General features: G+C 54.6%; 2 protein-coding genes and 1 long non-coding RNA gene across 7 annotated transcripts; 1 reads left to right on the top strand and 2 right to left on the bottom strand.

The window, feature by feature from the left end:
* Positions 1-1,034: 1,034 nt before the first annotated feature.
* Positions 1,035-10,915, bottom strand: VSIG10L (V-set and immunoglobulin domain containing 10 like). Of its 4 annotated transcripts, none has more exons than XM_082437328.1 (10): positions 10,245-10,915; positions 9,324-10,163; positions 8,611-8,904; positions 8,168-8,452; positions 7,070-7,324; positions 6,359-6,637; positions 5,650-5,946; positions 3,035-3,148; positions 2,657-2,811; positions 1,035-1,944 (listed from the first exon to the last, which is right to left on the bottom strand). In XM_082437328.1, exons 1-10 carry the CDS (start codon positions 10,336-10,338, stop codon positions 1,912-1,914), a joined length of 2,646 nt encoding a protein of 881 aa, XP_082293454.1. In that variant the 5' UTR covers positions 10,339-10,915; the 3' UTR covers positions 1,035-1,911. The 4 variants fall into 4 exon arrangements, with proteins under 4 accessions (XP_082293454.1, XP_082293453.1, XP_082293455.1 ...); XM_082437327.1 differs by having other exon boundaries at positions 1,035-2,155; positions 10,245-10,910; XM_082437329.1 differs by lacking the exon at positions 2,657-2,811 and having other exon boundaries at positions 10,245-10,910.
* Positions 10,916-12,916: 2,001 nt separating this feature from the next.
* ETFB (electron transfer flavoprotein subunit beta) lies at positions 12,917-24,868 on the bottom strand. 2 transcript variants are annotated; one of them, XM_082437351.1, is made up of 7 exons: positions 24,709-24,868; positions 17,751-17,909; positions 17,431-17,589; positions 16,613-16,675; positions 14,501-14,659; positions 13,598-13,715; positions 12,917-13,130 (listed from the first exon to the last, which is right to left on the bottom strand). In XM_082437351.1, the coding sequence occupies exons 1-7, from the start codon at positions 24,763-24,765 to the stop codon at positions 13,051-13,053; spliced, it is 795 nt and encodes a 264-aa protein (XP_082293477.1). In that variant the 5' UTR covers positions 24,766-24,868; the 3' UTR covers positions 12,917-13,050. The 2 variants fall into 2 exon arrangements, with proteins under 2 accessions (XP_082293477.1, XP_082293478.1); XM_082437352.1 differs by lacking the exon at positions 13,598-13,715.
* On the top strand, positions 24,310-24,795 carry LOC309648596. The gene is made up of 2 exons (XR_014256727.1): positions 24,310-24,418; positions 24,576-24,795. It is a non-coding gene; the product is annotated as an uncharacterized lncRNA (long non-coding RNA).
* Positions 24,869-25,327: the final 459 nt, after the last annotated feature.

Genomic DNA, 25,327 nt, shown 5'->3' with positions numbered 1-25,327 from the left:
CAGAGAGTTGTGGTCATGGGTGGTGACCCCCAGCATCATTTCTGCCCTCCCTTTTCTCTTTGGTCGATTTGGAATTGATCCATTTGCAGAGGTGACCCGATTGGCTTAAGCCACTCAGCATAGCCCATTTCCCACTGTGACTGGTTTAGAGGTGGGCACGTGACCCAGCCAGACTAATGAGAGAGTGAACACCAGAGCTGTGCGGATTTCCCAAGAAGAGATAGATGGTCTTCTGCTGGATCATGTGGCTCAATGGTGTGAAGTCTAGATCTGCAGGGTTCCTTTTCTCCATTGCATGGAGAGATCTTGGGTCTATGGGGATAGCGATGGTGGGGAAGACAACATGTGGAGCCTGAGAATGACAGAAACACTATGGAATGCAGAGTGGAAGGTCTAGAGAAACTGAGTCCATGAGGACATCACTTGAGTAAGTGGATCAAAACTTACCTGATGCCCACATTCACTTACATAAGCAATAAAGTCCCATGTATGTTTAAGCCAACTCATGCTAGGTTTTCTGTTTCTAGTGATTAAAAAGGAAATGAAAATTCTAGCTGATATAGATGTAGAGAGTCCAGGTATCCAGGACCCCAGCCACCACCTTTTTAAAAAGATCCAAGGACTGTATTTCCTAAAGGCCGCTTTCACCCCGATCTTTAACCAGAATCCTTTCCTTCCCTGAGACAGATGCTGGTTGCCTATACTTTCGTTGTTTCCACTTTCCTCTTTGCCCACCTCCCACGATACAGGCTGAGATATTTGGTTTCCCAGCCTCCCTTGCAGTGATGTGGCCAGTTTTTGTTCAATGAGACATAAGGGAAGTTTACTGTTAGGCTTCCCCCACTCATGAGAGGAGAGGAACCCTGTTCCCTTCCTTTTGTCGTTAGGTACAGTTGTGTGAAGATGTGAGCTGCAGCAGCCATCTTGCTACGTGAGACACTATGCTGACCCACTGAGGGTGGCAGAGTAGAAGGACACGAAGAGCCCAGGTACTTGATGGGGTCACTGAGTTGCTGAGCCAGCCTGAAACCACCTACCTCCATCTCTTGCCATCATTTATTTTGTTACTTACAGCCAAAAGAATCTTCATGGATGCACTCCTTAAATTTCCAATGAGAAACCCAGGTGGAAAAGGAAGGCAACCTGCTGGGGATGGTAGCAGCAAGCCCAGGCCTTCACTGGCCCCAAATATTTAATCAGTCAACAAATATGGATGGCCTGCGGCGTACCAAACTCTGTGTTAAGTGCTCAGGATAACGACACGGTCTCTACCTTCGTGGAGCTCCCAGTTAAGAGGGGGTCAGAGGCTAAGCAAACAGTTATGTATCTAAGTACGAGGAGTAGGAGGCTCAGGGCCTCTGGGACCTAACCCACGACTGAGGCATGTTAGGGTCATGGGTTACGGAAGGGTCCTCTAAGATGGTAACGGTTACCTTTACACTTGAAAAATGAATGACATAGAGCAAAGAATGCTGCTGCAGGCACAGTACACTCTGGGAGCAAAGGCCTGGAGGCAAACTTAAGTATGGTGGAGAGAAGCAGGGGTGACATTTCTGGAAGGGAAGGTCAGAGAGGCTGTGACAGAGGCCAAACCACAAGACTTTGAAGGTCACGATGAGGAGTCTGGACAATATCTGAAGGGCAACGGGCAGCCATAGAAGGGCTTAAAGAGAAGAGGAACGCGATCTGATCTAAGATGAAGACTCTGGGAGCTGGATGGAGCGTGGCCTGAAGCAGGCAAACGTTGATATAGGAAGACCTTTCCAGAGAATGGAGGCAGGGCGCCCTCTCCAGCTCGGGGCAGCACAACAAGCCCTGCCAGTCGGCCACAGATCCTCGACTGCTTGAAGGTTGTGCAAGCCACACTGTTAGGTCAGCAGGAGTCTCTCCTAGCCCAGGAGTCCCATCTCCTTAGTTGCACAAATACAAGGCGAGTCTTCTGCGCTGAGAGAGGGAGACAGGAAGTCCCACTTTATGGGTCCAACCTTCAATCACAGCAGGACAGGAGGTCCCCTACTGCTGCTGGGGTGAAACAGGAAGTCCCGTCCCAAAAGTCCTGTGCAGAGCAGGCCACTAGTCCTGGTCACACCTGCGTGGCTGCCCGAACAGTCTTGGGGACCCCATGTGAAAAGTTGACTGTCCTGGGATCAGCGGCCTGGAAGAGAAAGGAGGGATGGGGGACAACTTCAGGGGTTACCCTGGATGTGACATAACTCACCCTTTTCTAGAACTAGCTCGCACCATTCCGAAATTAGCTGAGTTCCCTCCATTTGCAAGGAGGAAAAAATGTCTAGCCACCCTTGGGAGAGATAAGACATGCAACAACCCAAACGTTATGGGGAAGAAGACGTTCTATCCCACTTCGGAGAGAAAATGGAAGTTTTGCCAATTTTTGTGGAGAAGAATGAAGGCGTTTTCCTTCATTTGGGGGGGAATTGGAATTTCGCACTTCTTTTAATATATATAAAAATTGGATGGGATGTCCCGTTCAACTTTTATATATTAAAAAAAAAAAAAAAAAAAGACAGGGAAAATCTACCAACTTTGTAAACCAATAAGAAAAGCTGGAGGAAGAGAATTCAAACCATCTCCTCTGCCTGACTAAAACACAAAAAGTTCCACCTCCATTCCAGGACACTGGGGCACCCACACTCACTGGGTGGGCCCTGGTCGGGCTAGGGTCCTCCAGTGGAACACTGAGGGGCAGAGGCTGTGGGGTCTGCTCTGGGGTCTCGCTCTGAAACTTCCTTTCCGGTAGGGAGAATACAGGGGTCAACCTGGGAGGATGCTTCTTTTTGTTAGGAGTCTCTCCTGGGAAAGGGACAGGAAGAGAAATAGAAACAGGTGACTGGCTGCTCTGACATGCCCACCCAGTCAATGGCAAGGGAAGCTGGGCTGAGAGGTGGAGCCTTACTCTGATTGGCTGATACGGAGGTAGGAAGGCAGGTTGGATGAGGTAACTGCTGCTGATTGGTTCAGAGCCTGAACCAATGGGACTCTCTGTAGGGAACCTACCAGTTGGTCACTCACTCACCTTGAAAGTGGCACAGATAGCAGATGCACAGAATGAGAAGTGCTGCCAGGAGCGCCAGGCCCAGTAGGGAGCTCAGGACGATGCCAGCGATGGCCCCGGGGCCCAGGGTGGGGCCTGGAAGAGACCAAGAGAAGGAGGATAAGGGGAGCAGGAGCCAAATCCGGACCTGTTTCCTGAGCCCCCTGCCCCAGCCCCCCTCAGAACCCAGGAATCTGGAACCCCAGCACTCTCAATTCATTTAACATTTCCTGAGTGAATGTGGTGTGCCTGGCATTCTGCCAGGCGGTGAAGATTCGCTGGTGAGCAAACCAACATACCTGCTACCGTGAGGATTAATTTTAGGAGGGAAATCAGAAACGAATGTGCAAATAAATAACATAATTTCCGATTGTGCTCAGAAGAAAAAATAAATGGGCTATGATAGAAATAATGGAAGGGGAGGTGACATTTAGAAAAGTTGGTGAAGGAAGGTCCTTGAGGAACATTTGAGCAGAGACCTGGGGAATAAGGAGCCTGGCATGCTAAACAGGGGGAAGGGTGTTCCAAGCAGAGGGAACAGAACATGCAAAGACTCAGACGTAGGAAAGAGTTTTCTGCGTTCAATGAAAACTGTGGGTGGCGGACACGGAATGAAGGTGGAAGAGGTAAAGGATGAAGTTAGAGGGATTAACAGGGGCCAGAGCCTAGGCATGAAAGGCTTTTAAGCAAGGCAGCAACAACGTGATCGGATTTGCATAACTTCGGCTTCTACCTGGAGAATGGATTGTAAGAGGGCAAGAGGGGGCATATAGAGACCAGGTAAATGGCTGCTGCAGTCCAGGCAAGAGAGGATGGTGGTGTCTGACCAGAGTGTAATGGAAAGAAGTGGATGGATTGGGAAAGCATTTCAGAAGGAAGTGATGGGACCCTGCTGGTATTTGGGATGTTGGAGGTGACGGTAGCACGTGGGTGGTGCCATGTCCCAGGATGGGAAGACTGGAGAGTTGGTGAGGGGTGGGGGGGAGGGTGTAGTTTGGGAGAAAAAAACCTCAAGAGATCTATTTTGGACATGTAAAGTCTGAAATGCCAGCTGGACATCCAAAGTGAAGATGTCAAGTAGGGAGGTGGCTTTTCAAGTCTGGAGTTCAGAGGTCTGGGCTGGAGATCGGACATTTGAGAGTCATCTGAGTATTAATGATATTTAAGGTGATGAGAGTGGACAGGCCACACTGGGGAGAAATATAGGTGGAGAAGAGGGCTGAGGACTGACACATCCAATACTTAGAAGGTGGGGAGTGTTGCTGGTTGAATTGTGTGTCCCCAAAAAAGATCCAGTGATATCCTAACCCTCAGTACCTGTGAATGTGACCTTCTTTGGAAATAGAGTCTTTGCAGATGTAATCAAGTCAAGATAATATGCAGAGACTTCTTTTCCAAAGAAGGTCACATTCACGGGTACTGAGAGTCAGGACGTCAGTATACAGTAGTTCCCCCTGCCCTTATCTTCAGGGGATACATTCCAAGACCCTCAGTGGATGCCTGAAACCACGGATAGTGCAAAACCCTATGTATTCTATGCTTTTTCCAGCATCACTACTCTTGTGCTTTGGGGCCATTACTAAAATAAGGGTTACCTGAACACAAGCACTGACATGGCATGACGGTTGAACTGATAACTGAGACAGTTTCAAAGTAACAGGCAGAATACTCCGGACAAAGGTGTGATTCACATCCCTGGTGGGATGGAGGGGGCCAGCATGAGATTTCATCACGCTACTCAGGCACGCAATTTACAACTTATGAATCGCCTATTTCTGAAATTTTCCATTTAATATTTTCAGACCCCGGTTGACCCCTGGTAACTGAAACCTCAGAAATCAAAACCGAGGACAAAAGGGGACTACTGTATCTTTGGGGGGAGACACAATTCAACCAGTCAAGTCGAGATGAGATCATGAGGGTGGGCCCTAATCTGATATGACTTGTGTCCTTACAAGAAGACAGAGGCAGGGCTTCCCTAGTGGCACAGTGGTTAAGAATCCGCCTGCCAATGCAGGGTACACGGGTTCAAGCCCTGGGCCAGGAAGATCCCACATGCCACGGAGCAACTAAGCCCGTGCGCCACAACTACTGAAGCCCTCGCGCCTAGAGCCCGTGCTCCGCAACAAGAGAAGCCACCGCAATGAGAAGCCCACGCACCGCAATGAAGACCCAATACGGCCAAAAATAAAAACAAATAAATAAATAAATTTATTAAAAAAAAAAAAAAGAAGAAGACAGAGGCACACACAGGGAGGAGGAGGAGGCTGTGAGAAGCTGAGGGCAGAGATTGGAGTGGCGCCAAGGACTGACCGTCACCGTCAGAAGCTAGAAAGAGGCAAGCAAGGGGTCTATGCAGAGTCTCGGAGAAAGCATGGCCCTGCAGACACCCCGATTTCAGAATCCTGGCCTCCAGAGTTAGGAGAGAATACATTTCTGTTGTTTCCAGCCACACAGTTCATGGTACCTTCTTACAGCAAGCCCAGGAAACTAACACAGAGAAAGAAGGAAGACCCAACAAAACAGACTGACAGGAGGAAGGAAGCCCAGGAGAAGGGCTTCTCAGCCCAGCTGGAAGCCCAGCAGCTCTCACTCACCGGCGCGGTAGACCTGGCTTTGGGATGGGGTCCCTGGCTGGTGCCCCAGAGTGGGCAGGATACGAAAGACCCAGGCCCGAGGCTCCTGAGGAAGGAGGGGCACCACAGCTGAGCGATCCCGAGGTCCGAGGGTGAGCAGGGAGATCCAGTCCTCGGACGCGGTGGCTTTGCTCAGGTCAGGGCTCTCTGCCTGTGCCTGGATCTGGAAACTGCTGATCAGGGCCCCTCGCTCCACATCCCAAGTCAGCACTGCTGCATCCCGGGTTCTCTGCAGCCTCCATGAGGAGATAGAAGGTCCTGGGGGGTGGGGGTGGAATCAAGGTGGGGGTTGGATTCATGGGTCCTAGCAGGGAGAGGAAAGAGGGCCACGGGCCTGGACTCCTAGGTCCCAGGGGCAGAGGGTCTGGAGACCCCAACTCCTGGGTCTAAGAAAGGAAGGGACTGGGGGCCCAAACTCTTGGGTCTGAGGGTTTCATGGAAAAAGTGACTGGGGTCCAGGATTCCCTGACGGGTCAGGAATCTGGGGGTGGGAGTTCCAGGGTCTGGGGTCGGCAGAGGCCAGGGACCAAGATATCTGTGTCCAAGGGAGGAGGGAACTGGGGGCCTGGACTCCTTGGTCTGAGGGAGGAACAGGCTGGAATCCCAGTCTCCTGGGTTTGAGAGAAGAGAGGGCTGGAGGACCTGGGTTCTGGGAAAGGATGGGGCTCACCAGTGAGGGTGATCTCGTCGCCCCCAGCACCCAGCGCCCCACTGCACAGCACGGAGTAATTTCCCAGGTCCCAGTCCAGGCTGAAGTTGCCGATGAGGAGCCTCTGCCCATCCTGGCTAGGCCGCAGGCGTCCCTGGCCTCCGGAGACCAGGGGCCGCCCTTCCCGGGCCCAAGATGCTCGAGAAGGTGGGAGACAGCCAGAGGCCTGCAGCGCCACTTCCGCCTTCCCTGACTGTGTCTCCTCGACCATCGGATGCAACAGCACCTCTCGAGGGGCCTCTGCAGGTGGAAGAAACCCAATCAAGAAAGAGAACAAGTCCTGTGCCCTTTGGTGAATCTAATAGGGCACCTTAGCCAAAAGAAGATCTGCCCTTTCAATCACTCCCTCATTCATTCATCTGATTTCCTTAACAAGGACTTAGGAAGTACGTAAGACAGGCCAGGTCCTGGCCTGGGAAACTCATATTATTCTCAACCATGTATTGCTCTGAACACGTGGGAAAGTGTCAGCCCTCTTCCTGGGTCCAGGAAATAAATTTTGGCCCCGCCCCTGCTTGAGGTATAGGGAAAACCTCATACCTTCTGTAGGGTTAAAGATAGAGGAAATCTCTCTTCCTGTAGTTAGGAAGTCCCCTTTTCTCAAGTTCTAAAGGAGGAAAGAAATAGCCCCTCCTCCTCGGGAAACAGGAAAGAAGTCCCACAGGCTCTCACCCGGGGTGACAGTGCAGGTGCGCGTGGTCATCAGGTGGCGAGCAAGGCAGGTGACGGGGACGCCGCTGAGCCGGGGCTGGGCGGGGACAGCCTCCAGGAGCACAGAGGACACCGGTCCCGCCTGGACACCTTTGGGGAGACCCTGGAACTGCAGGGAGGCGGCAGGGAACCCGCCGGGCCACGAGCAGCGGAAGTGGAGGAAGCGATCCCCAGGACCCCCTTCGACTGAGCACTGTGGGGACCCGGGGGGCAGATCTGTGGAGGGGAGGGAGAGATCAAGGGGTCAGTCAGTTCTCTCCCAGTTCCCCTCTAGCCCCACCTCTCGCGCGTTCACTCCACCCCTTCTTCACCTGGGCCCGCCCTGTAGGCACTGACCCCGCCCCGTTCTCTTACAGACCCCGCTCCCTTTCCCCGGCAACTCCTGGGCTAGGTGGGCAGTCGCAGCCCCACTGACTGCCCCCCTTTCCGAAGGAAACTTCATCTTCCCACACTGATACCTGTCCTTCCAAACGTAACCCCGACCCTTTTTTCTAGCTCCACCCCTTCCACCAGGTTACTTTGGCCCCCCTCTTTGATTACTCCGCGAGTAGCCTCTTCCTACTGAACCCTCCCCTTTTCTTGACATCCCTGCCCTTCCTAGTGGACCCTGCCCCCTTTCTAAGACGACTCTGCCCCTTTCTAGAATGATTCCACCCCTTTCTCTCGTGACTCTGCCCCCTTTCCCAGGTAACTTCTCTCTTGCTGATCCCACTTACTGGCCCAAGCAACTTAGTCCCTTTCCTTTCTGTCTCCTACTCTTTGCCGTTGAAGTCCGCTGCTTAATTTGATGAGACGCCGTCATCCCGAGGAAGCTCCGCCCTCTCAGTGCTGGCCCCGCCCCCTCTCCTGGCCATCCTTGCTCCTCCCCTTCTCTTGTGCATCCCCCCGTTCCTTCTACGGGGATCTCCGCCCCTCCCTGCAGGCCACGCCCCACCACGCTCTTTCCCCCCCGTCCATCCCCCCGGGTATCCCAGCCCCTTGCCGGTTCCGCCCCTTCTCCCGGGCATCTCCGCCCTTCCTTGCTGACCCCGCCCCTCCATCCCACCCCGCCGCCCTCACCCGCCACCGTGAGTTTGAGCAGCGAGCGGCGGCGGTAGCCGGTGCGAGGGTTCGCTGCGAGACAGGCGTAGGCGCCGCCGTGGCCGGGCCGGACCGCGGGCAGCAGGAGGCGCGGGCCGGCGGGCACCGCGGCCTCGGCCGGGTCGGCCAGGCTCCATGCGATGTCGGCCGGTGGCCGTGAGGCGGCGGTGCAGCGCAGGGTCACATTGCTGCCCGCGGAGACAAAGAGGGAGGGGTCGGCGTCGCGGTCCGAGGAGACAGTGATGACCGGCAGATCCGGGCCGTCTAGGCGGAGGAAGGGGGTCGGAACCGCGAGAGTCGGGGTCAACTGGGGCTCCTCCAGGATTTCCGGAGACTGGACCGCCAGCCCTCTCCTCCCCAGGGACTCCAGGAGCCTGAGCCCTCAGATCCCTGTCCCCGACCGGAGGCACCCCCGCACTCACAGAAAACACTGACGTTGGTCGCGGCCTCCGTGTGGCCGAAGGGGCTGTGGACGCGGCAGGTGTACCGGGCCTGGTCGCTGCGCGTAGGGCGCGCGATGAGCAGCTCGTCGCCCTCTACGCGGATCCGGAGTGGCTCCACTCCCGCAGGGTCCGCTGACCCCAGGACGCGTCCGTCCCGGGTCCAGCTCAGCTCCCCGCGACCCGGCCTCCACCCCACACAGCGCAGCCGGAGCTCCGCCGCCCCCTCCTCGGTCTCCGGGGCCTCAGGCTTCACCGACAGCTTGGACACGGGCTCTGGGAGAGGGGGAACGGACTCAGGACTCGGTTCTCAGCCCCCTCGTCCCTTAGGCCCAGGGAGCCCCAGCCCCCTCCACCTCTTACACCCAGGATTTCGCCCCAGCCGAGGCCCTCTCTTAGCCCTCCTCTTAGCCCCAAGAGTCCTCTTCTTCTCACAGACCCGAGTCCGAGTACCCAGCTCTCTCCTCTCTGGGACTCGGGAGTCCGGGCTCCCAGGAGTTTTGGTCCCCCGGTCCAATTTCCCTCAAGCACCCGTCTTGACCCCCAGCTCCTCTTCTCCCTCCCTCCAGCCCAGAAGTCCCTCTCCCCTGTCTAGGAACCCCTTCCTCTGGGGCAGGAAACACATCCTCAGAACAGCAGTAACCTGCCCACAGCAGCCCCTGCAGCCAGCACTCGGGACCTCAGGGCCCACTTACCATATACACGCACCACGAACTCCCAAATCTGCCGGGAGACCCCGGCCTGGATGACCTCAGCTGTGTAGAGCCCAGCATCCTCTAGCTGGGCAGAGGAGAGTTCCAGACTCCCTCGGCTCTGGTCAAATCGTAGGCGGTCTCCGTACGTGGGGTCCAGGCTGATGAGCGGGGCCCCTGGCCCCAGACCCCCAGCTACCAGCACCTTGGAACCTTGGCGCCAAACCAGCAGAGGGGAAGGGGGACCAAGGCCAGGAACTGGAGCCAGAGGGAGCTGGACTGTGGTCCCCACCAGCACCGCCAGAGGGCCCCCCACTTGCGGGGGCAAGCTTGGCCCCGAGCGGGCCTCTGGGGTAACTCTGGAGTCCAGGCTCCAGGCAGAGGATTTAAGATCCTGATCCTGAGGGGAGAGTTTTGAAACTGGGGCCTCCACAGAGACGGTAGTATTGGGGACTTGCCTTTTGGAAGCTGGGGTCTTAACAGAGGAGGAAGGCTCCGGGTTTGGGGCAGGAACTTGAGAACCCGAGGTACGAGGAAATACTTGGGAGCCAGGGATTCCGGAGAAGGGGTCCAGGTTCAGATTTTTGCTCTCAGCAGAAACACTGGACCGGAAGGACCCGGGCACGTCCTTCAAATTCAGCACCTCAGGAGACCATTCAGAATGAGGGATATCAGCAGAGGCTTTTGAACCTGGAGACTGATCTGGAAGTTTCCAGCTGGGGGGTTTGATGGAGGGAACTTTCAAACCCGGGCCCTGGGAAGAGCTTTCCGAGTCCGAGGAGAGATTGGTTGTCTGAATTCCAGAAGAGGCTTTGACGTCGGCAAGGACTCTTACTCCCGAGGCTGCAGAGGAAAGGAGGGGAGGGAGTTGCTGGGCTGCAGAGAAGGGAAATGGTGGGCAAGGGGCTGAGTAGGGGGGCTTACCCAGGAACAGGAAGAGCAGCACAGCCCGCGAGGTGTCCATGGTGCCAGCTGCACCCGCGAGGATACTGGGGCAAGACCCAGGGCCTGCACCCATTCCTCCCGGGCTAGACGAGTCCAACAGGACCGATAGCTTCCTGGGCGGGGAAGGAAGCCAGATCCAGGGGGAGGGGCCAGGATCCCCCACCCAGATATTATGGCTGAGCCACCCACACCCTGCCCCACTTGTCCTTATCAGCTAGGCCCAGCGTAACCCCTGCACTCCCCAGCCCCTGGGGGCAGACGGTGAGACTGGAGTCCCAGCTGGAAACTTAGTAACAAACTCGTGGAGGGGGGTGGGGAGGTGAAATCAGGAAGACTTCCTGGAGGAGAGCACGCCCCCACCCGCCCGCAGGTCCGATCCTGCTCCTCGTCTGCTCTCCACGGTCCCCTGCTGCCCTCGGGGCCAAGTCTCAAGTGGCTATCTTCCACCCAGTTGTCTCTCCTGAGAGCCAGCACTGTGTCTCCTCAACCCCCAGGTCTTAACATGCCCCATGTCCCACTAAACTTAGAGTCTTCCCCCTAACCCCACCCTCCTGCATCCTCCATCCCCAGTGTGGCTCTGCCACCTAGAGAGATGCTGGGAGCCTTCCTCCCTTCTTCCTTCCCCTCACTGCTGTCAGTCTCTGGATCCCACCCCTCCTGCCCCCTCAATCTCTCTGCTCCATCCCTTCCTCTTTCTACCAGCCAGACCCCAGCACAGGCCCTGACTTCCTCTGTCCGCTTGCCTAGCCTCTTCCCTCCAGTCCGTGGCCCCCCAGATGGTCCTTGAGTCTTTCTACCCCCAGAGCGGCACCCCCCATCCCTCACAGCCCTCCTGTGGCTCCCCAGCACCTGGCCTTGGAAGACAACCGAGTTCCTCATCAGAACTTCCAGGCCCTGCATGGCCTACACCCACCCCCTCCTTTCCCCCTCCAGCACTTCCTCTTTGAACACCCTGCCATTCTTAGGCCATCTCTCCCCTCCCAGCCTTGGCCGGGACAGTTTCCTTTGCCTGAAAGCTCTGGCTCACTCCCCCCCCCCCTCCAACCTGGCTTAACCACAACTTGTCCTTCAAGTCTCACCTTATCAAGAACCAAAATAATAATTACCCATGTACTGTGGTCCAGGAACTGTGCGAAATTCTTCCTGGGCGTTATCAGGCTGAACACTTCCAAATGCTCTATGAGCTAGGTGTTTACAAACAAGGATACCACGGCTCAGAGACATCAAGGGAACTGCTGGAGGTTGCACAGCCAGAGGGAAGAGCTTGGTCCACAAAGGTCAGGCTGCTCACTCCTCCTGAAAGCTTTCCCTACCACCCCATGCTAATAGTGGTGATAATACAGAGTAAGCATTTTCTGCACGTCAGATATGGTCCTGAAGATGCTACATTAATGACCCTTCAAAACCCCATGGGAGGACTTTGCTGGTGGTCCAGTGGTTGACTCCGCGCCCCCAGTGCAGGGGACCCAGGTTCGATCCCTGGTCAGGGAACTAGATCCCGTATGCCACAACTAAGACCTGGCGCAGCCAATAAATAAATAGATATTTAAAAAAAAAAACAAAAACAACCCTTGGGGCAGGTTTTGTAGCTTAAAAATGGCTACAAATTCAACCCTCCTCCTACTAAGAAATAGGGTCTATCTCACCCTCCCTTGGATCTAGGTAGGCTCTGTGACTGTCAGACCAAGAGAGTACAGCACAAGTGGCCCTGTGCTAGTTTCCACATCTAGGCCTTGAGAGACTGGCATACTCCACTTCCCGCATTACAGAATGCTCCCGCTCGGGACCCAGCCGCCACGATGTGAGGAAGCTCAATCATCCCAGTGGAGAGGAATCATGGTCCCTGGCCAACAGCCAGCTCAAGTCAACATCCCCAGCCAGCTTGCCAGGCACATGACCGAGGCATCTTAGACACGCCATCTGAGCCACCCAGACTGATGCTACATGGAGGAGAGGCAAGCTGTCCTTGCCAAGCCCTGCCCAAATTTCAGATTTACAAGCAAAATAAATGATTTTTGGCTTAAGCCACCAAGTTGTGGAGAGGTCTGTCATGCCATGACAGACAACCAGAAAATGGGTATTACTACTAACTCCACCTGACGGAGGAAGAAACCCAGGCTCAGAGAATAGGAACCTGCCAAAGGTCCTCTCAGAGCCAGGGACTGGCCAGGCTGGGAGCTGAACCCAGGGCCTTGGGATCTAGACCCTAGGCCCCCAACCACTACACCAAGCTCTTACTATTTCGATCGTCCACATGAGGAAACTGAAGATCAGAGACGGGAAGTAACTCACTCAAGATCTCACAGCTGGTAAGTGTGACAGTGAGGGTCTAAAATCACTATGTCTGACTCCAGGCCCCCCCTCTTCATCCTCACACTAGGTTTTGATTGTCTGTTCCTTGTCTGTCTCCCCAACCAGGACCAGACCTTCTGGCCTCATTCCCTCTTGTGTCCCAAGTCTCAGCAAGAGCCTGGCACCATTGTCTGTGCCCCCTTCACCATGGAAGCTCCTCACAGGCAGGGGCCAGATGTGACTCCCCTGGTTCCCCAGTGTCACCCAGCACAGGACCTGGCACACAGGAGGCTTAAGTAAATGTTTGTTGAATGAATCAAAGAATGGGTTTCTGCGGAATGAGTTAACAAAGACAGACGTCGGAAGAGTCATGGTTTTATTGCCGGGTTTCAGGGAAAGGGCTCAAATCCGCCCAATCTCCTTCAGCTTGGCCACCAGGTCCTCTGTGGTCTCCACCTTGACACCGGCCGTGCGCTGGGGTGGGTCTTCCACGCTAATCACGGAGAGCTTGGAGGTCAGGTCCACGCCCAGGTCCCCAGCCTTGATCACCTCGATCTTCTTCTTCTTGGCTTTCTGCACATGGGAGGCCCACGGTTCACAGGGCTGCCCAAGCCCCTGCCCACACTCCTGCAGCCCCCTTCCATGGGTGCCACGTCCGCAGAACCACTCCCACTGGCTGAACCCTTCTGGACCTGCCCACTGGCCAGGGCACACGTGACCTCTTACAGGGCCACACCTGGTGTGGACAATTCCTGCTGGCTGGGATGCCCTGGGGAGCCCTCCTATCGTGGGAGCCCACCTTTAGTCAACCGCCGTGGGAAGTCCTTCACTGGCTGGAACGGACTGGCAAAGTCATCCTTCTGGCAATAATAACTCAATAGACTTTTGGCCAAGATGACCAACTGTACTCTCCCTGTTGGCTGAGATGATGACTCATTGAACCCTCCCTATTAGATGAGATGACCTACTGAACCCTCCCTATTGCCTAGGATGACATGCTGAAACCTTCCTACTGGCTGAGATGACTCACTTGAACTCACCTATTGGCTGAGATGACTCAATGAACCCTCCTTGTTGGATGAAATGACATACTGAACGCCCCCTATCAGATGAGATGACACACCGAACTCTCCATTTCGGCTGAGATGACAACTCACCCTATTGGCTGAGATGACACATTAAACGCTATTGGCTGAGATGACAACTCACCCTATTGGCTGAGATGACACATTAAACGCTATTGGCTGAGATGACAACTCACCCTATTGGCTGAGATGACACATTAAACGCTATTGGCTGAGATGACAACTCACCCTATTGGCTGAGATGACACATTAAACGCTATTGGCTGAGATGACAACTCACCCTATTGGCTGAGATGACACATTAAACGCTATTGGCTGAGATGACACACTGAACTCTTCCTATTGGCTGAGATGACCCAATGAACCCATTCTAGAGCCATGGTGAACAGTGAACTCTTCCTGTTAGCCAATGACCCCATGAACTCTTCCTAGTTAGCCATGATGGCCTAAATGATTCCTTCCTGTTGGTAATGATTACCGGGGGAACCTTCCCTGACAAACCAAGATGACTTAATGAATCCTCCTTATTTGGCTAAGATTATACAATGAACTTTTCCCATTGGTTGGAATGACAGGGGAACCCTTCCTAGAGTCCAGTGAAGCCTTTCTATTGGCTGAGGTAACCAGCAAACCCTCCCTGTTCGCCAAAACAGCCACACCCCCCAACCCCGAACTCTCACTATTGGCAGAAATGATTCAGTGAACCCGCTCCGTTAGTCAAACTGACCGGGTGACCCCTTCCTTTGGAGGAGACGTCCCTTGGGTCCTCTCTCCTCCGACCTGACCACCAGGGAGGCACTGGGCCTGCAGCACTCACCCGTCCCCAGGCCCCCAGTGGCCCATCTGCCAAGCACTCACCATGATGTTGGGCAACGTGGCGTAGCGGGGCTCGTTGAGCCGCAGGTCAGCGGTCACCACGGCAGGCAGCTTCAGGCGCAGGGTCTCCAGGCCCCCATCGATCTCCCGCTCCACTTTCATCTTGTCCCCTTCCATTGTCACCTGGGAGGCGAATGTGCCCTGGGGAGGGACAGCGTTGCGGGAGCACAGGTGAGGTTAACCCAGGGCAGGCACAGAGCAGGCCACTGCTGAGTACACGCCACACGGATGAGCCAGTGAATGAGAACAGAAGTGGGAGAGTCCCGCAAGGTGACCTACAGACATCAAGCTCAAAAACAGGAGGAAGCCACAAGAAGGGAACTCCAAAATCCAGGGGAGGGTGTCTTTCCTGGGACCCAGGGTGTAGGTCCTAATGTCCTGAACCTGCTGTTGGATCTCCCTTCCTTAATGATAATGAACATGTATTGAGTTTTGGGCACTGTTCTAAGCAACTGTATTAAGTCATCAGATCCTCGTAGGAACTCTATGAGGTAAGTGCTATTATTCCCATTTTACAGATGAGGAAAACTGAGGCAGAGAGAGGCTCAAAAATGTGTCCAGCCTGGTTCCAGGCTCCATGTCATGGTCTCACTTACACACCTTTCTGTCCCCAGGAGCTCCCTTTGAGGTCCCTCTACTGAGCCAACAACAGAGCCTCCTGTGTACCTTGATCCTCGAAACATCCTCTGGGGCCCCCTCGGCACCCACCCTCTGGCCCAAGGCTCCTCTGCCCTTCGGTCCTGAACCACCATTTCCTGACATGACCTACACCCTCTCTGTCTAACCAACCTGCTCTCTCTGTTCACTTATTCACTGGACAAATCTTTCAGGTCTTAGTTGGAATGTCCCATGAGCCCGGCTCTGGGGATGCACCATGAACACAACCGACAAGGACCCAGCTTTTGGGGGCATTTATCCTGCAGTGAAGACCACCGGTAACCAAGTAAATACACAGTGGCCACTGGCCACATGTGGCTTCTGAGCACGCGAAATGTGGTTAGTTCCATCGAGGGAGGGACGGAATTTTTCATTTTATTTCATTAATTTACATTTTAAAACCAATAAGCAAGATCCATTATCATGATTGTGGTGATGGTTTCATAGGTGTTACACGTGTCAAAGCTTACCTAACTGTACACTTTACATGTGTGCAGTTTATCGTACAGGTCAGTTTTATCTCAATAAAGCTGATTAAAAAAAGGATACTTGATGGAGTTATTGGAAAACGTTTAAGTCTGTTTAGAACAAGTTGGACGCGTGAATCTACTTTTTCAACAATCAGTATTAGGAATCTAAGTATTTCTTATGGAAATTGAGCATGTGAATTGAGATGTGCTGTAAATATAAAATACACACTGGTTTTCTATGACCTCGTACCAAAAGCCAAAAGAATGTAAAATAACTCAATATTTTTTTTTCTTTTTTTCTTTTTCGGCCACGCCGCGTGGCTTGTGGGATCTTAGTTCCCCAACCAGGATTGAACCCAGGCCCTTGGTAGTGAAAGCAGAGTCTTAACCACTGGACCGCCAGGGAATTCCCAGCTCAATATTTTTTCTATTGATGACATGTTGAAATAATATTATCGATATATTGTGTGAAATAATATAGGATTAAAATGAATTTGGCCTTTTTTACTTTTTTAATGTAGCTGTGAAAAGCTTTAAATGACCCATGTCGCTTGCATTTCTATTGGACTGGAATGGGAAACGTGGGGTTGGGGAGGGGGCGTGAGTACTTTCATAGACAGTGGGCAAGGCAGGCCTCTCCGAAGAGGCGATGTCTGAGGAGAGACCTGGTGGGGAGTGAAAAGCCCTGAGGAGATCTGAGAGAACCCTGATCCAGGCTGAGGGAACAGTCAGTGCAAAGGCCCTGAGGCAGGGCTGAGTGGTGTGGCTGAGAAGCAACAGGCTGGGGAAGCGGCATGTGAAGGCCCAGATGTGGCCTGGGGTCCTGGCTGTGCACCCCTCCTTCCTGCCCACTGGAGTGGCCGTCCTGCTTTACACCTGCCTCCCTCCAGAAGGGCAAGGACAGGGGTGGCTGTGTTCTGAGCCCCCAGGCCTGGCCTTCAGCAGATGCTGCCCACTCCGGCCTCACCTGTGGCCAGTCCAGAAATCCGGCTGTCATCTGCCCTGTCTGGTTACAATCATCATCGATGGCCTGGGTGGGGAAAGAGAGAAGACTGTACAATGACGGAGCTTCTCACGTACCATTTGGGCCTTTCTCTAGAATGCAGGCTGGCAAATGTTTTCCCTAATGGGCCAGGTAGTAAATATCATAAGGTCTCTGTCACAATCACTCAACTCTGCTGCTACAGTGCACGAGCAGCCATAGACAATAAGTATCTATGTAAACAAACGCAGTAGCATTTCAATAAAACTTTATTTATAAAATCAGTGGTGGCCATGGACCACAGTTTGCTGACTCCTGGTCTAGAATGATCCCATCCCCTCACTTGGGCCCCGAGATAGGCAGTCACTTGTCCAGGAGCACATGAGGGCACCTGACATCCCAGATGCCAAATCTTTGCCCCCTGTCTAAATATTCCAGAGGCCTCCCTCTAGCCAAACCCTGTGCCAGTCACACTAGGGAACTAGATGAAATGGCATCTGGGCCAATGAGAACGTTTTATCCCTGACCCCAGTGATTGGTTCAGGGATGGGCACATGACTCCAGCTGGACCAATGAAGTGCCAGCTCTAGAAGCTTTGCTGGAGCCCTTGGGAAAGAGATTCTTATCTTTCTCTTGGGTTTGTTAGGCTGGTGGGATGTGAGCCTTCACAGAGTGAAGCCAAGACAGAGGAGAGGAGTGTAGAGCACGTGGGACTGGATCAAGCTGTGCCTGAAGCTTGTTACATAACCTAATGAATTTGCTTTTTGGCTTCAGCCAGTTTGAGTCACGATTCTGTCACCTACCTGCTTGCCCAGCAGCACCAGGTCCACCTTCTCCTTCTCTGCCAGCTTGGCCAGGACCCGGGCCACCTGCAGGGGACCCAGGCGATCCGCCTCCGCAGCCGGCACCTCCACGTGGATGCCTCGGTCTGCACCCATGGCCAGAGCAGTGCGGATGGTCTCCTGCGGAGCAGAGAAGGGGCTTGACTTGGCTTCTAGCCCTAGGGGGACCCAGGAGCCCAGTCTCCAGCCCTCCTCCCTCAGACCCAGGAGTCCAGGCCCCAGTCCCTCCTCCCTTAGACCCGGGACTTGGGGTCCCAGCCCCTCCCCAGGCCCCCGAGCACCTGGCACTGGGTAGGCCCGCAGCTGACGGCAATGACTTCCTTCACCAGCTTCTTCTCCTTGAGCCGTACGGCCTCCTCCACGGCGATCTCGCAGAAGGGGTTCATGGAGTGCTTCACGCCATCCGTGACCACACCCGTCCTGTCGGACTTCACCCGGATCTGCTCAGCCGGGAGGGGAGGTGGCAGGGTCAGGGGGAAGCAGGCGAGAAGGCGGGGGTCGGGGGTGGGTGGTGGCCGGGACACCAAGCCTCGCGCAGGCTGGACGGGGACCACAGGGATCTGGAAAGGGGCAGGGCCTTGTCCAGGGTCCCACAGCTCCAGGGACAGAGAGGGTGAGAAGTCACAGACGGGTGGAGGTCACCTCCTCACTCAGACATTCGCTGAGCACCAGGGACACCTGCCACGCTCGTCCTACTCTGTGGCTGTTCCTGGGGCCTGAAAGAGTGTTTCTCAAATTTTTCTTTACCATAACCCACTGCGAGAGGTACATGTTACAATATCCCCAAGGGTATTATAAATGCACAACATACATTTATACATAAACATAAATACCAAGGCAATGCAAGGTTCGGTGATCGACTCTAACCCTTCCATTATACACCATACCCTGACATTTTCTGTTCTTTTTTTTTAAATGCCAGCCTGCCACATGGTTTTCCTGACCGACACATGGTTAAGATCTAGTCTGAAAAACACTAGCACTGAAAGCCTCTCTCTGCCCAACAGGCTAAGGTCAAGGGCAAGCAAACCTCGTCTATTCCTTTCCTCACATGGTGAGTCTTCACTGAACACTGGCCCTGCGCTGGATTCCTAGGCACCATCGTGTGCAAGGCAGACAGGTCTGCTGGCCCGGGAGCTCCTGGTCTGGCACAGGGGGGCATGGCAGGAACAACTAACTACTGCTTCTGTTAGTTTCCCGAGGCTGCTGTGACAAATGACCACAAACTTGGTGGCTTACCGTCTCACAGTTCTGGAGGCCAGAAGGCCAAAACAGGTTTTGCTGTGAAATCAAGGTGTCGGCAGGGCTGTGGTCCCTCGGGAGGCTCAAGGGGAGAATCTATTCCTTGGCTTCTTCAACTTGGAGGGGCTGCCAGCATTCCTTGGCTTGGGGTGGCATCACTTCACCCTCAACTCTGTGCTCCGTCTTCGTGCGGCCTTCTCCGTGTGAGTGTGTGTCGAAACTCGACTCCTCTCTTATAAGGACTCTTGAGATGGCATTTAGGGCCCACCTGGGGAATCCAGGAGAACCTCCCCATCTCCAGATCCTTAACTCAGTCGGGACTTCCCTGGCGGTCCAGTGGTTAGGACTCCGCGCTTCCACTGCCAGGGCCCTGGGTTTGGTCCCTGGTTGGGGAACTAAGATCCCGCAACCCACACGGTGCAGCCAAAAAAAAAAAAAAAAAAATCCTTAACTCCATCACATCTGATAGGAAAGACCCTATCTCCAAAGAAGGTAACAGTCGCAGGTTCCATGGATGAGGAACTTCATAGCCCGGGGGGGGCCACTGTTCCTCCCACAATCCTCTTGGTAGCAAACAGGGACGACAGTATTGGCCACTGCAGGAGCATCTCGCAGGAGCCCTGTTCTAAGCAATCACACGCACCCTAACTCATCAGTCCTGGCAACAGCCCCGTGAAACAGGAGCTGTCGCTGTCCCTGTGGGCAGACGAGGAAACTGATGCTCCGAATGGAAGCACCTGTCCCAAAGTCACACGGCCAGTCAGCAGTGCTCTGCGCCCCAAGCACTCAAGTCCCCTGCTGTACCACCTGACAATTCCTGAAGGGGAGTCCAGGAGCTGTGAGACAGCACGATGGGGGCCCAACCCAGTCTGATGTTGGAGGCTATCAGGGAAGGCTTCCCTGAGGCAGTGGCACTTGAGCTGAACTTGAAAGAGGTACTGGCATCGAGCAGGTGAAGTGTGAGGGAAAGTGCTGGGGGTGAGGGAGGAGCACGTGCAAAAGTCCTGAGGTTTGCGGAGTCCCAGGAGGCTGGTGCGGCCAGGGGAACACAGCGTGCCGTCAGAGAAGCTGGCAGGGGCTGAACCGGGGTGACACGCACAATAACAGATCCTCAGGATGCCCACATCCTAATCCCCGGAACCTGTGACTGTCACCTACATGGCAAAAGGGACTTGGCAAAAGTGATTAAGTTTAGGATTCTGAGAGAGGGAGATTATCCTGGATTATCCAGGTGGGCCCAAAGTAATCACAAGGGTCCTTATAAGTGAAAGAGGGAGGGGAGAGAGCGTCAGGGTCCAAGAGAGAAAACGCTAGACTGTTGATCGAAGACATAAGAAGGGGCCACAAGCCAAGGGACGCAGGTGGCCTCCAGAAGCTGGAAAAGGCCAGGAAACGGATTCTCTTCTTGAGCCTCCGGAAGCCATGCAGCCCTGCTGACACCTTGATCTTAGCCCAGTAGACTCATTTCAGACTTCTGACCTCCAGAACTGTAAGAGAATAAATCTGTGTTGCTGTGAGCCACTAAGTTTATGGTAACTAGTTACAGCAGCAATGGGAAACAAATTCAACTGCGCAGGGCCCAGCAGGCCATGCCGGGGAGCTGGGTCTTGGTCCAAAGAACAACAAGGAAAGGTAAAGAGGTGAGTGGATGCAACTTAAGTTTGTACAAGGTCGTTCTGGATTCTTGGTGTAGAAAACTGGAAAAATGGCAAGAGCGGAAGTGGGGAGACAGCTGGGCAGCTGCTGGTCACCGAAATAAGAGATGACAGTGGTTCGGACGGCCGTGACAGTGGCTCGGACGATCCACCCACACGTGGAAGGGGATGGATTGGAGAGGTCTGTGGGGGTGAAACTGACAGGGTGCTGGGGGAGGACAGGGAAGAGTCTAGCAGGACTCCCGGGTTTCTAGAGAAGCCTGGCTTGGGAGCCTGCATCATCTGGCTCGGGACCTGACCTCTTTCTTCTCCTTGGCCGGAGCAGATGTGGGCTGACAGCAGGGACTCTCTCTCTGGGACTACTTCCCTGTACCTGTTTCTCTGGGGCTGAAGGATGCGGTTATTCCTCCCATCCACCGGACAGAACTGAGATGGGAATGTGGGATTCAGGCAGGGGGTCTCCCAGTCTGGCTGTACCTCAGGGACCGGTAACATTAAAAGGAGGAGGAGAAAGAGGAAAAGGACAACTCGCACTTTCTATCACTGCCACTTCATTTTGAAAAAGTCACCTTAGCACCAACAGTAAGGCTCAAAGCCCAGAACTTAATAAATGCACTTTACAGAAAAAGCCACGGCGCAAACACCATGCGTTGAGTCCATGTTTTTTTTTTTTTCACTGGAACCTGGTCTGGGCATGTCACCCAGGATTTCCCCAGAATTTCCCAGACACGCCCCTGGCTCCATCCCTCACCTCCTTCCCTGGTCATCTTCCTCATACTGCATCCCTCCTAACTCTCCCCGCCCCCTTCCTCTGTTTCTTTCTGGATCACACCTGCCATATGACATATGCTGTACTGATTAGCTGTCTTCTCCCCAGCAGATCGTCAGCTCCACGAGGACAGGGATTTGCGGGCATTTTGGTCATGACCGTATCCCCAAGGCCTAGAACGGTGCCTGGCACGTGGTGGATGCACTGGAAATATCTGTCGGATGAATGAATGAGAATTTGCTCACAAGAGTAATGCATTAAAACCTGCACCTGTCCGTTCATCAGACACTTACTAAACAGCATGGAAACTAACAGGCCAAAGCCCTGTCTTTCATGAAAAAAATAAAATCCAAGATAGGAGTTTCCCCTTTATAAATAGGAAAGCAGTCCATCAGTATAAGGCCTCACCGGGAAGCCAGGGGGCCCAAGAGAGGGCCTCAAGCCTGCTCCGGCCCTGGCAGGACTCTCAGCCCCAGACTCCTGACCCCCAAGGAGGAAGGGCTGCGGGCTCTCCAGCACCAGGGACCCGTGCCAGCTCACCTTCTCCATGGACGACCTTTGAAGCCTGAGTTGATTTCAAGCTTCAAAAACACTGTTTAGTTAAATTACGTAAGTCGGGAAACCATGGTTGGCCTGAAAAATCAGTGACGGTCTTTTTTTTTTTTTTTTTAAATAATGATGTTTTATAAATTGAGGGAGATGATTCAGTGAAGCTTCCAGGCTTTCTCTCTAAGGTGTAACAAATTAACTCTCAACAGAAACAGCCAGAGGGGACTTCCCTGGTGGTCCAGTGGTTAAGACTCCGCACTTCTAGTGCTGGGGGATGGAGGAGCATGGGTTCAACCCCTGGCTGGCCGCATGCCACACAGCGCTGCCAAAAGAAAGAAAGAAAGAAAGAAAGAAAGAGCCAGAAACAGGCAGGCAGGCAGGCAAGCCTCCGAGGGCTTTATAGGCATTAACTCATTTAACCGTCCGGACAGCCCAGGAGGTTGGTTACTGCCACCACCACCCTCATTTGCTAGATGGGTCAACTCAGGCACAAAGAGGCCAAGCAGGTGACCATGGAAGGCCTCACAGACAAGGTGACTTTTGAGGAAAGTCTGGAAGGCAGTGAGGAAGCAATGCTGGGTCAGACCTTGCACACCACCACCCCCTCCCGAAAGGAGCTGCCAGTCTGGGGGCAGGGGGTGACAACTGGGCAAACAGAGGACCTCCATCCAGTGTGGGAAGGGCTGAGACGCAAGCCCAGGGGGCTGCAGGAGCGCCCAAGGACACATCAGGGTAGCCTGAGGGGATGGGGCGGTGGGGCGGGGGGGCTTCCTGGACGTGGTGATGCCAGAGAATCCCTACACCCTATTACAATCAGTGGGATCAGAGTTAGGCAGGACAAAGGAGGGGTGAGAAGCAGAGGTGGGAGGGGGGAGCCGGAAGGGCACCCAGACAGAAGGCACAGCAGGGGCAGAGGCCCGAGGCAAGCAGCAGCCGGGTCTGTCAGGAAAGTATGAGCAGCTGGGAGGCACAGAGGGGCGATGGAGGGCCAGGGGGCCAGCGCTGGACCACGAAGGGGCTCGAGCACCCGGCGGAGGGGCTGGGACTTTGTCCTCAGGGTGCTGGGAGTGGCGGGATGAGGAGGAGGGGAGGGGCATGGTCAGCCCTGGGGGCAGGAAGCCCCCCACACGCAGGCTGGGAGGGGACAGACTGTAGGGGAGAGACTGGGGAACCAGGAGGAGACAGCGGTGAGGGTTCAGGTAGAAGAAGATGAAGCCTGAACTGCTGAAGAAGAGGGAGCAGGGCAGAGAGATGGAGAGGGCGGGGGCGGTGGGGGGGGGTACGGGGCTGAGAAATGACAGGCTCTGGGAGATGAGGGAAGGAGGGCTGGGGTGGTGCCCGGGTTGGTGATTAGGTAGTTAGCAGCGTTTGAATCACTCGTTTCAGACACGTCCAGGGAGATGCCCTGGGGCACTGTGGAAGGGGCAGGCCCTGCCAACACTGCGAAAAAGTACAGGAGCTCATGTCAGAACGAGTTCACACTTCCCCATTCGGCACAAACACCAGAGGCACCCATGGGCCAGGTCCTGGGCTGCGCAACGCTGGGACCCAGAGCTGAGTCAAATGTGAGCCTGTCCAGCGGGGGAGACAGACATGACCCCAGACATCTCAGGCCAGGGCCCAGGGCTGGGGCAGAGGGAGGCTATGGGAGCCCAAAGGGACAGTCAGAGTGGGAAGGACACCAGAAGAATCAGGTCCCAGGACCCCAAGACGAGCTTGTCCCGCAAACAAGCAACCCCCCTGCCACACGCTGCCAGAGCTGTCATTAGGCCAAGTGGCTGTTGAGTGAGAGCAGGACTTGGCTGCGTTTTGACCTGACTGCTGTTGCCTAGCCGGGTGATAGGGCAGCTAACAGAACCTCCACAGACCTGTGTCCTCACCTGTCCAACAGGATTAATAACATCTAAACAGGGGAATTCCCTGGCGGTCCAGTGGTTAAGACTCTGCGCTTTCACTGCCGTGGCCCGGATTCAATCTCCAGCTGGGGAACTAAGATCCCACAAGGCACGTGGCATGGCCAAAAAAAAAAAAAATCTAGACGGTATTGAAAGGACTGAATAGGTTCATCTCCATCAAGGACCCAGAACGCTGCCTAGTGCATAGTAAGGACCCACTAAATGTGAGTTGTTAATGACTGCTTAAGTTTTCATGCTAGGGTCAGGCCTCCAGGCCCTGTACTGGGCAGTGCTGGGGACACAGAGGTGGACTCCTAGTCTGCTGGGCATTGCGGGGTGGGGACATACATGGATGGAAAGTCACTGCCTTCAGTCTGGTGTAGGCCAACTGTTGAGACAAAGTGGCTTGAGGGACTGTCTGATTTACCTCTGTCTGGACCAGCTTCTGTCTGGGGACAAGTCAGGCCCTCAGAGACCTTGCCCTCCACCCCTCTCGTGGAGGTTGTAAGCTAGACCACCAACTTGTCAGATTGGTTTTCATGTCTAGCAAACACACTTCTCCCTTCCCAGCTAGAGTCTCCTCACCTGCCCTGGGGCTGTGATAGCTTCTGGGTTCCCATAGGACCTCCATGATGGCACTTTTTCTGTGCTGAACAGTCAATTGAGTGTGCAATGCAGCCGAGTGGGTGAAAAGCCTGGATTGTGTGCAAAGCACTAGATGGGATGAGGAGTTAGAGGGACCTGGATAGGAATCCCGGCTGTGCCCCTTCCCAGCTGAGTGACCCCTCTGTGCCTCAGTTTCTGCGTGTGTTAAACAGGAACCATGGCTCCTCCAACAGGTAAGAAATAGAGAAGGTAACTCGCCCTGCAGACAATTCTCAAGAGAGTGAGTACAGAACTGGCGGAAGGGGAACGGGGTCATGACCCAGAAGAGCTGGGTTTGAATGAAGAGGGAAGGGGCGTCAGAACCTCTCAGTTCTTGATCTTTGCCCTCAGGTGTGACTTTGACGTTTGAGGGAAGAGCTGCAGAGATCAGAGGTACCAGAAGACCCTCATACAGTGTGCGCTCTTGACCCCGGAAGTATACGGCCGCGGGGCTCAGGGAGGAGGGAGAGGGGGGCCCGGTCACCTTCACGGCGAAGTCGATGACCCTCTTGACAGCCACAAGCGCGCGCAGCTCCGCCATCTTCCCGCCGCGGCGACCCGCCGAGTCGGTCCTCACCCTCGGCCTCACGGTCCGGACGCCCCGCCCCCTGTCCTTCTCTGCGCCGGCGCCCCGCGTCACCAGCCAGTCAACAGGCTGCGGTGCCCGCCTCCCCGCCCCGACAAAGGACCAATCAAGAGGCCGGAAGGGAGGGCGGTGCGGCAAGCGGATGCGGGCCAATGGGGAGAGGATCCTGGGGAGAGAGGCGGAACCCGGAGGGGAAGGGAAAAACTGCTTCGTGAAGGGGGCGTGGCCGAGAACTAGGGGAAAGGTCTTGCGGGGAAGGGAAGCGCTGCCAGGGAGGAGTTCCAACGAGTCGTCCTAAGCTTTTCCCAGTGCCCTAGGATTAGCCCTCTCCCCTAGCTCCCCACCTCTTCCTCGCCTCTCCGAATCGCGGTGCCTATGTGTCCGAGTCCCCCAATTCTCTCCATGCCCGTGTTCCTCATCCCCTCTATGATCGTGCCTCTACGTTCCCCCATATCCGTCCTCCCCCGTCCCTGTCTCCACTTTTCCTCCATGTCTGTGTCCCTACATCCTCTCCACG

This window comes from Balaenoptera physalus (assembly GCF_965194825.1).
Source record: "Balaenoptera physalus genome assembly, chromosome: 19".
Taxonomy (NCBI): Eukaryota; Metazoa; Chordata; class Mammalia; order Artiodactyla; family Balaenopteridae; genus Balaenoptera; species Balaenoptera physalus.
This window is presented reverse-complemented; position numbering and strand designations above follow the sequence as displayed.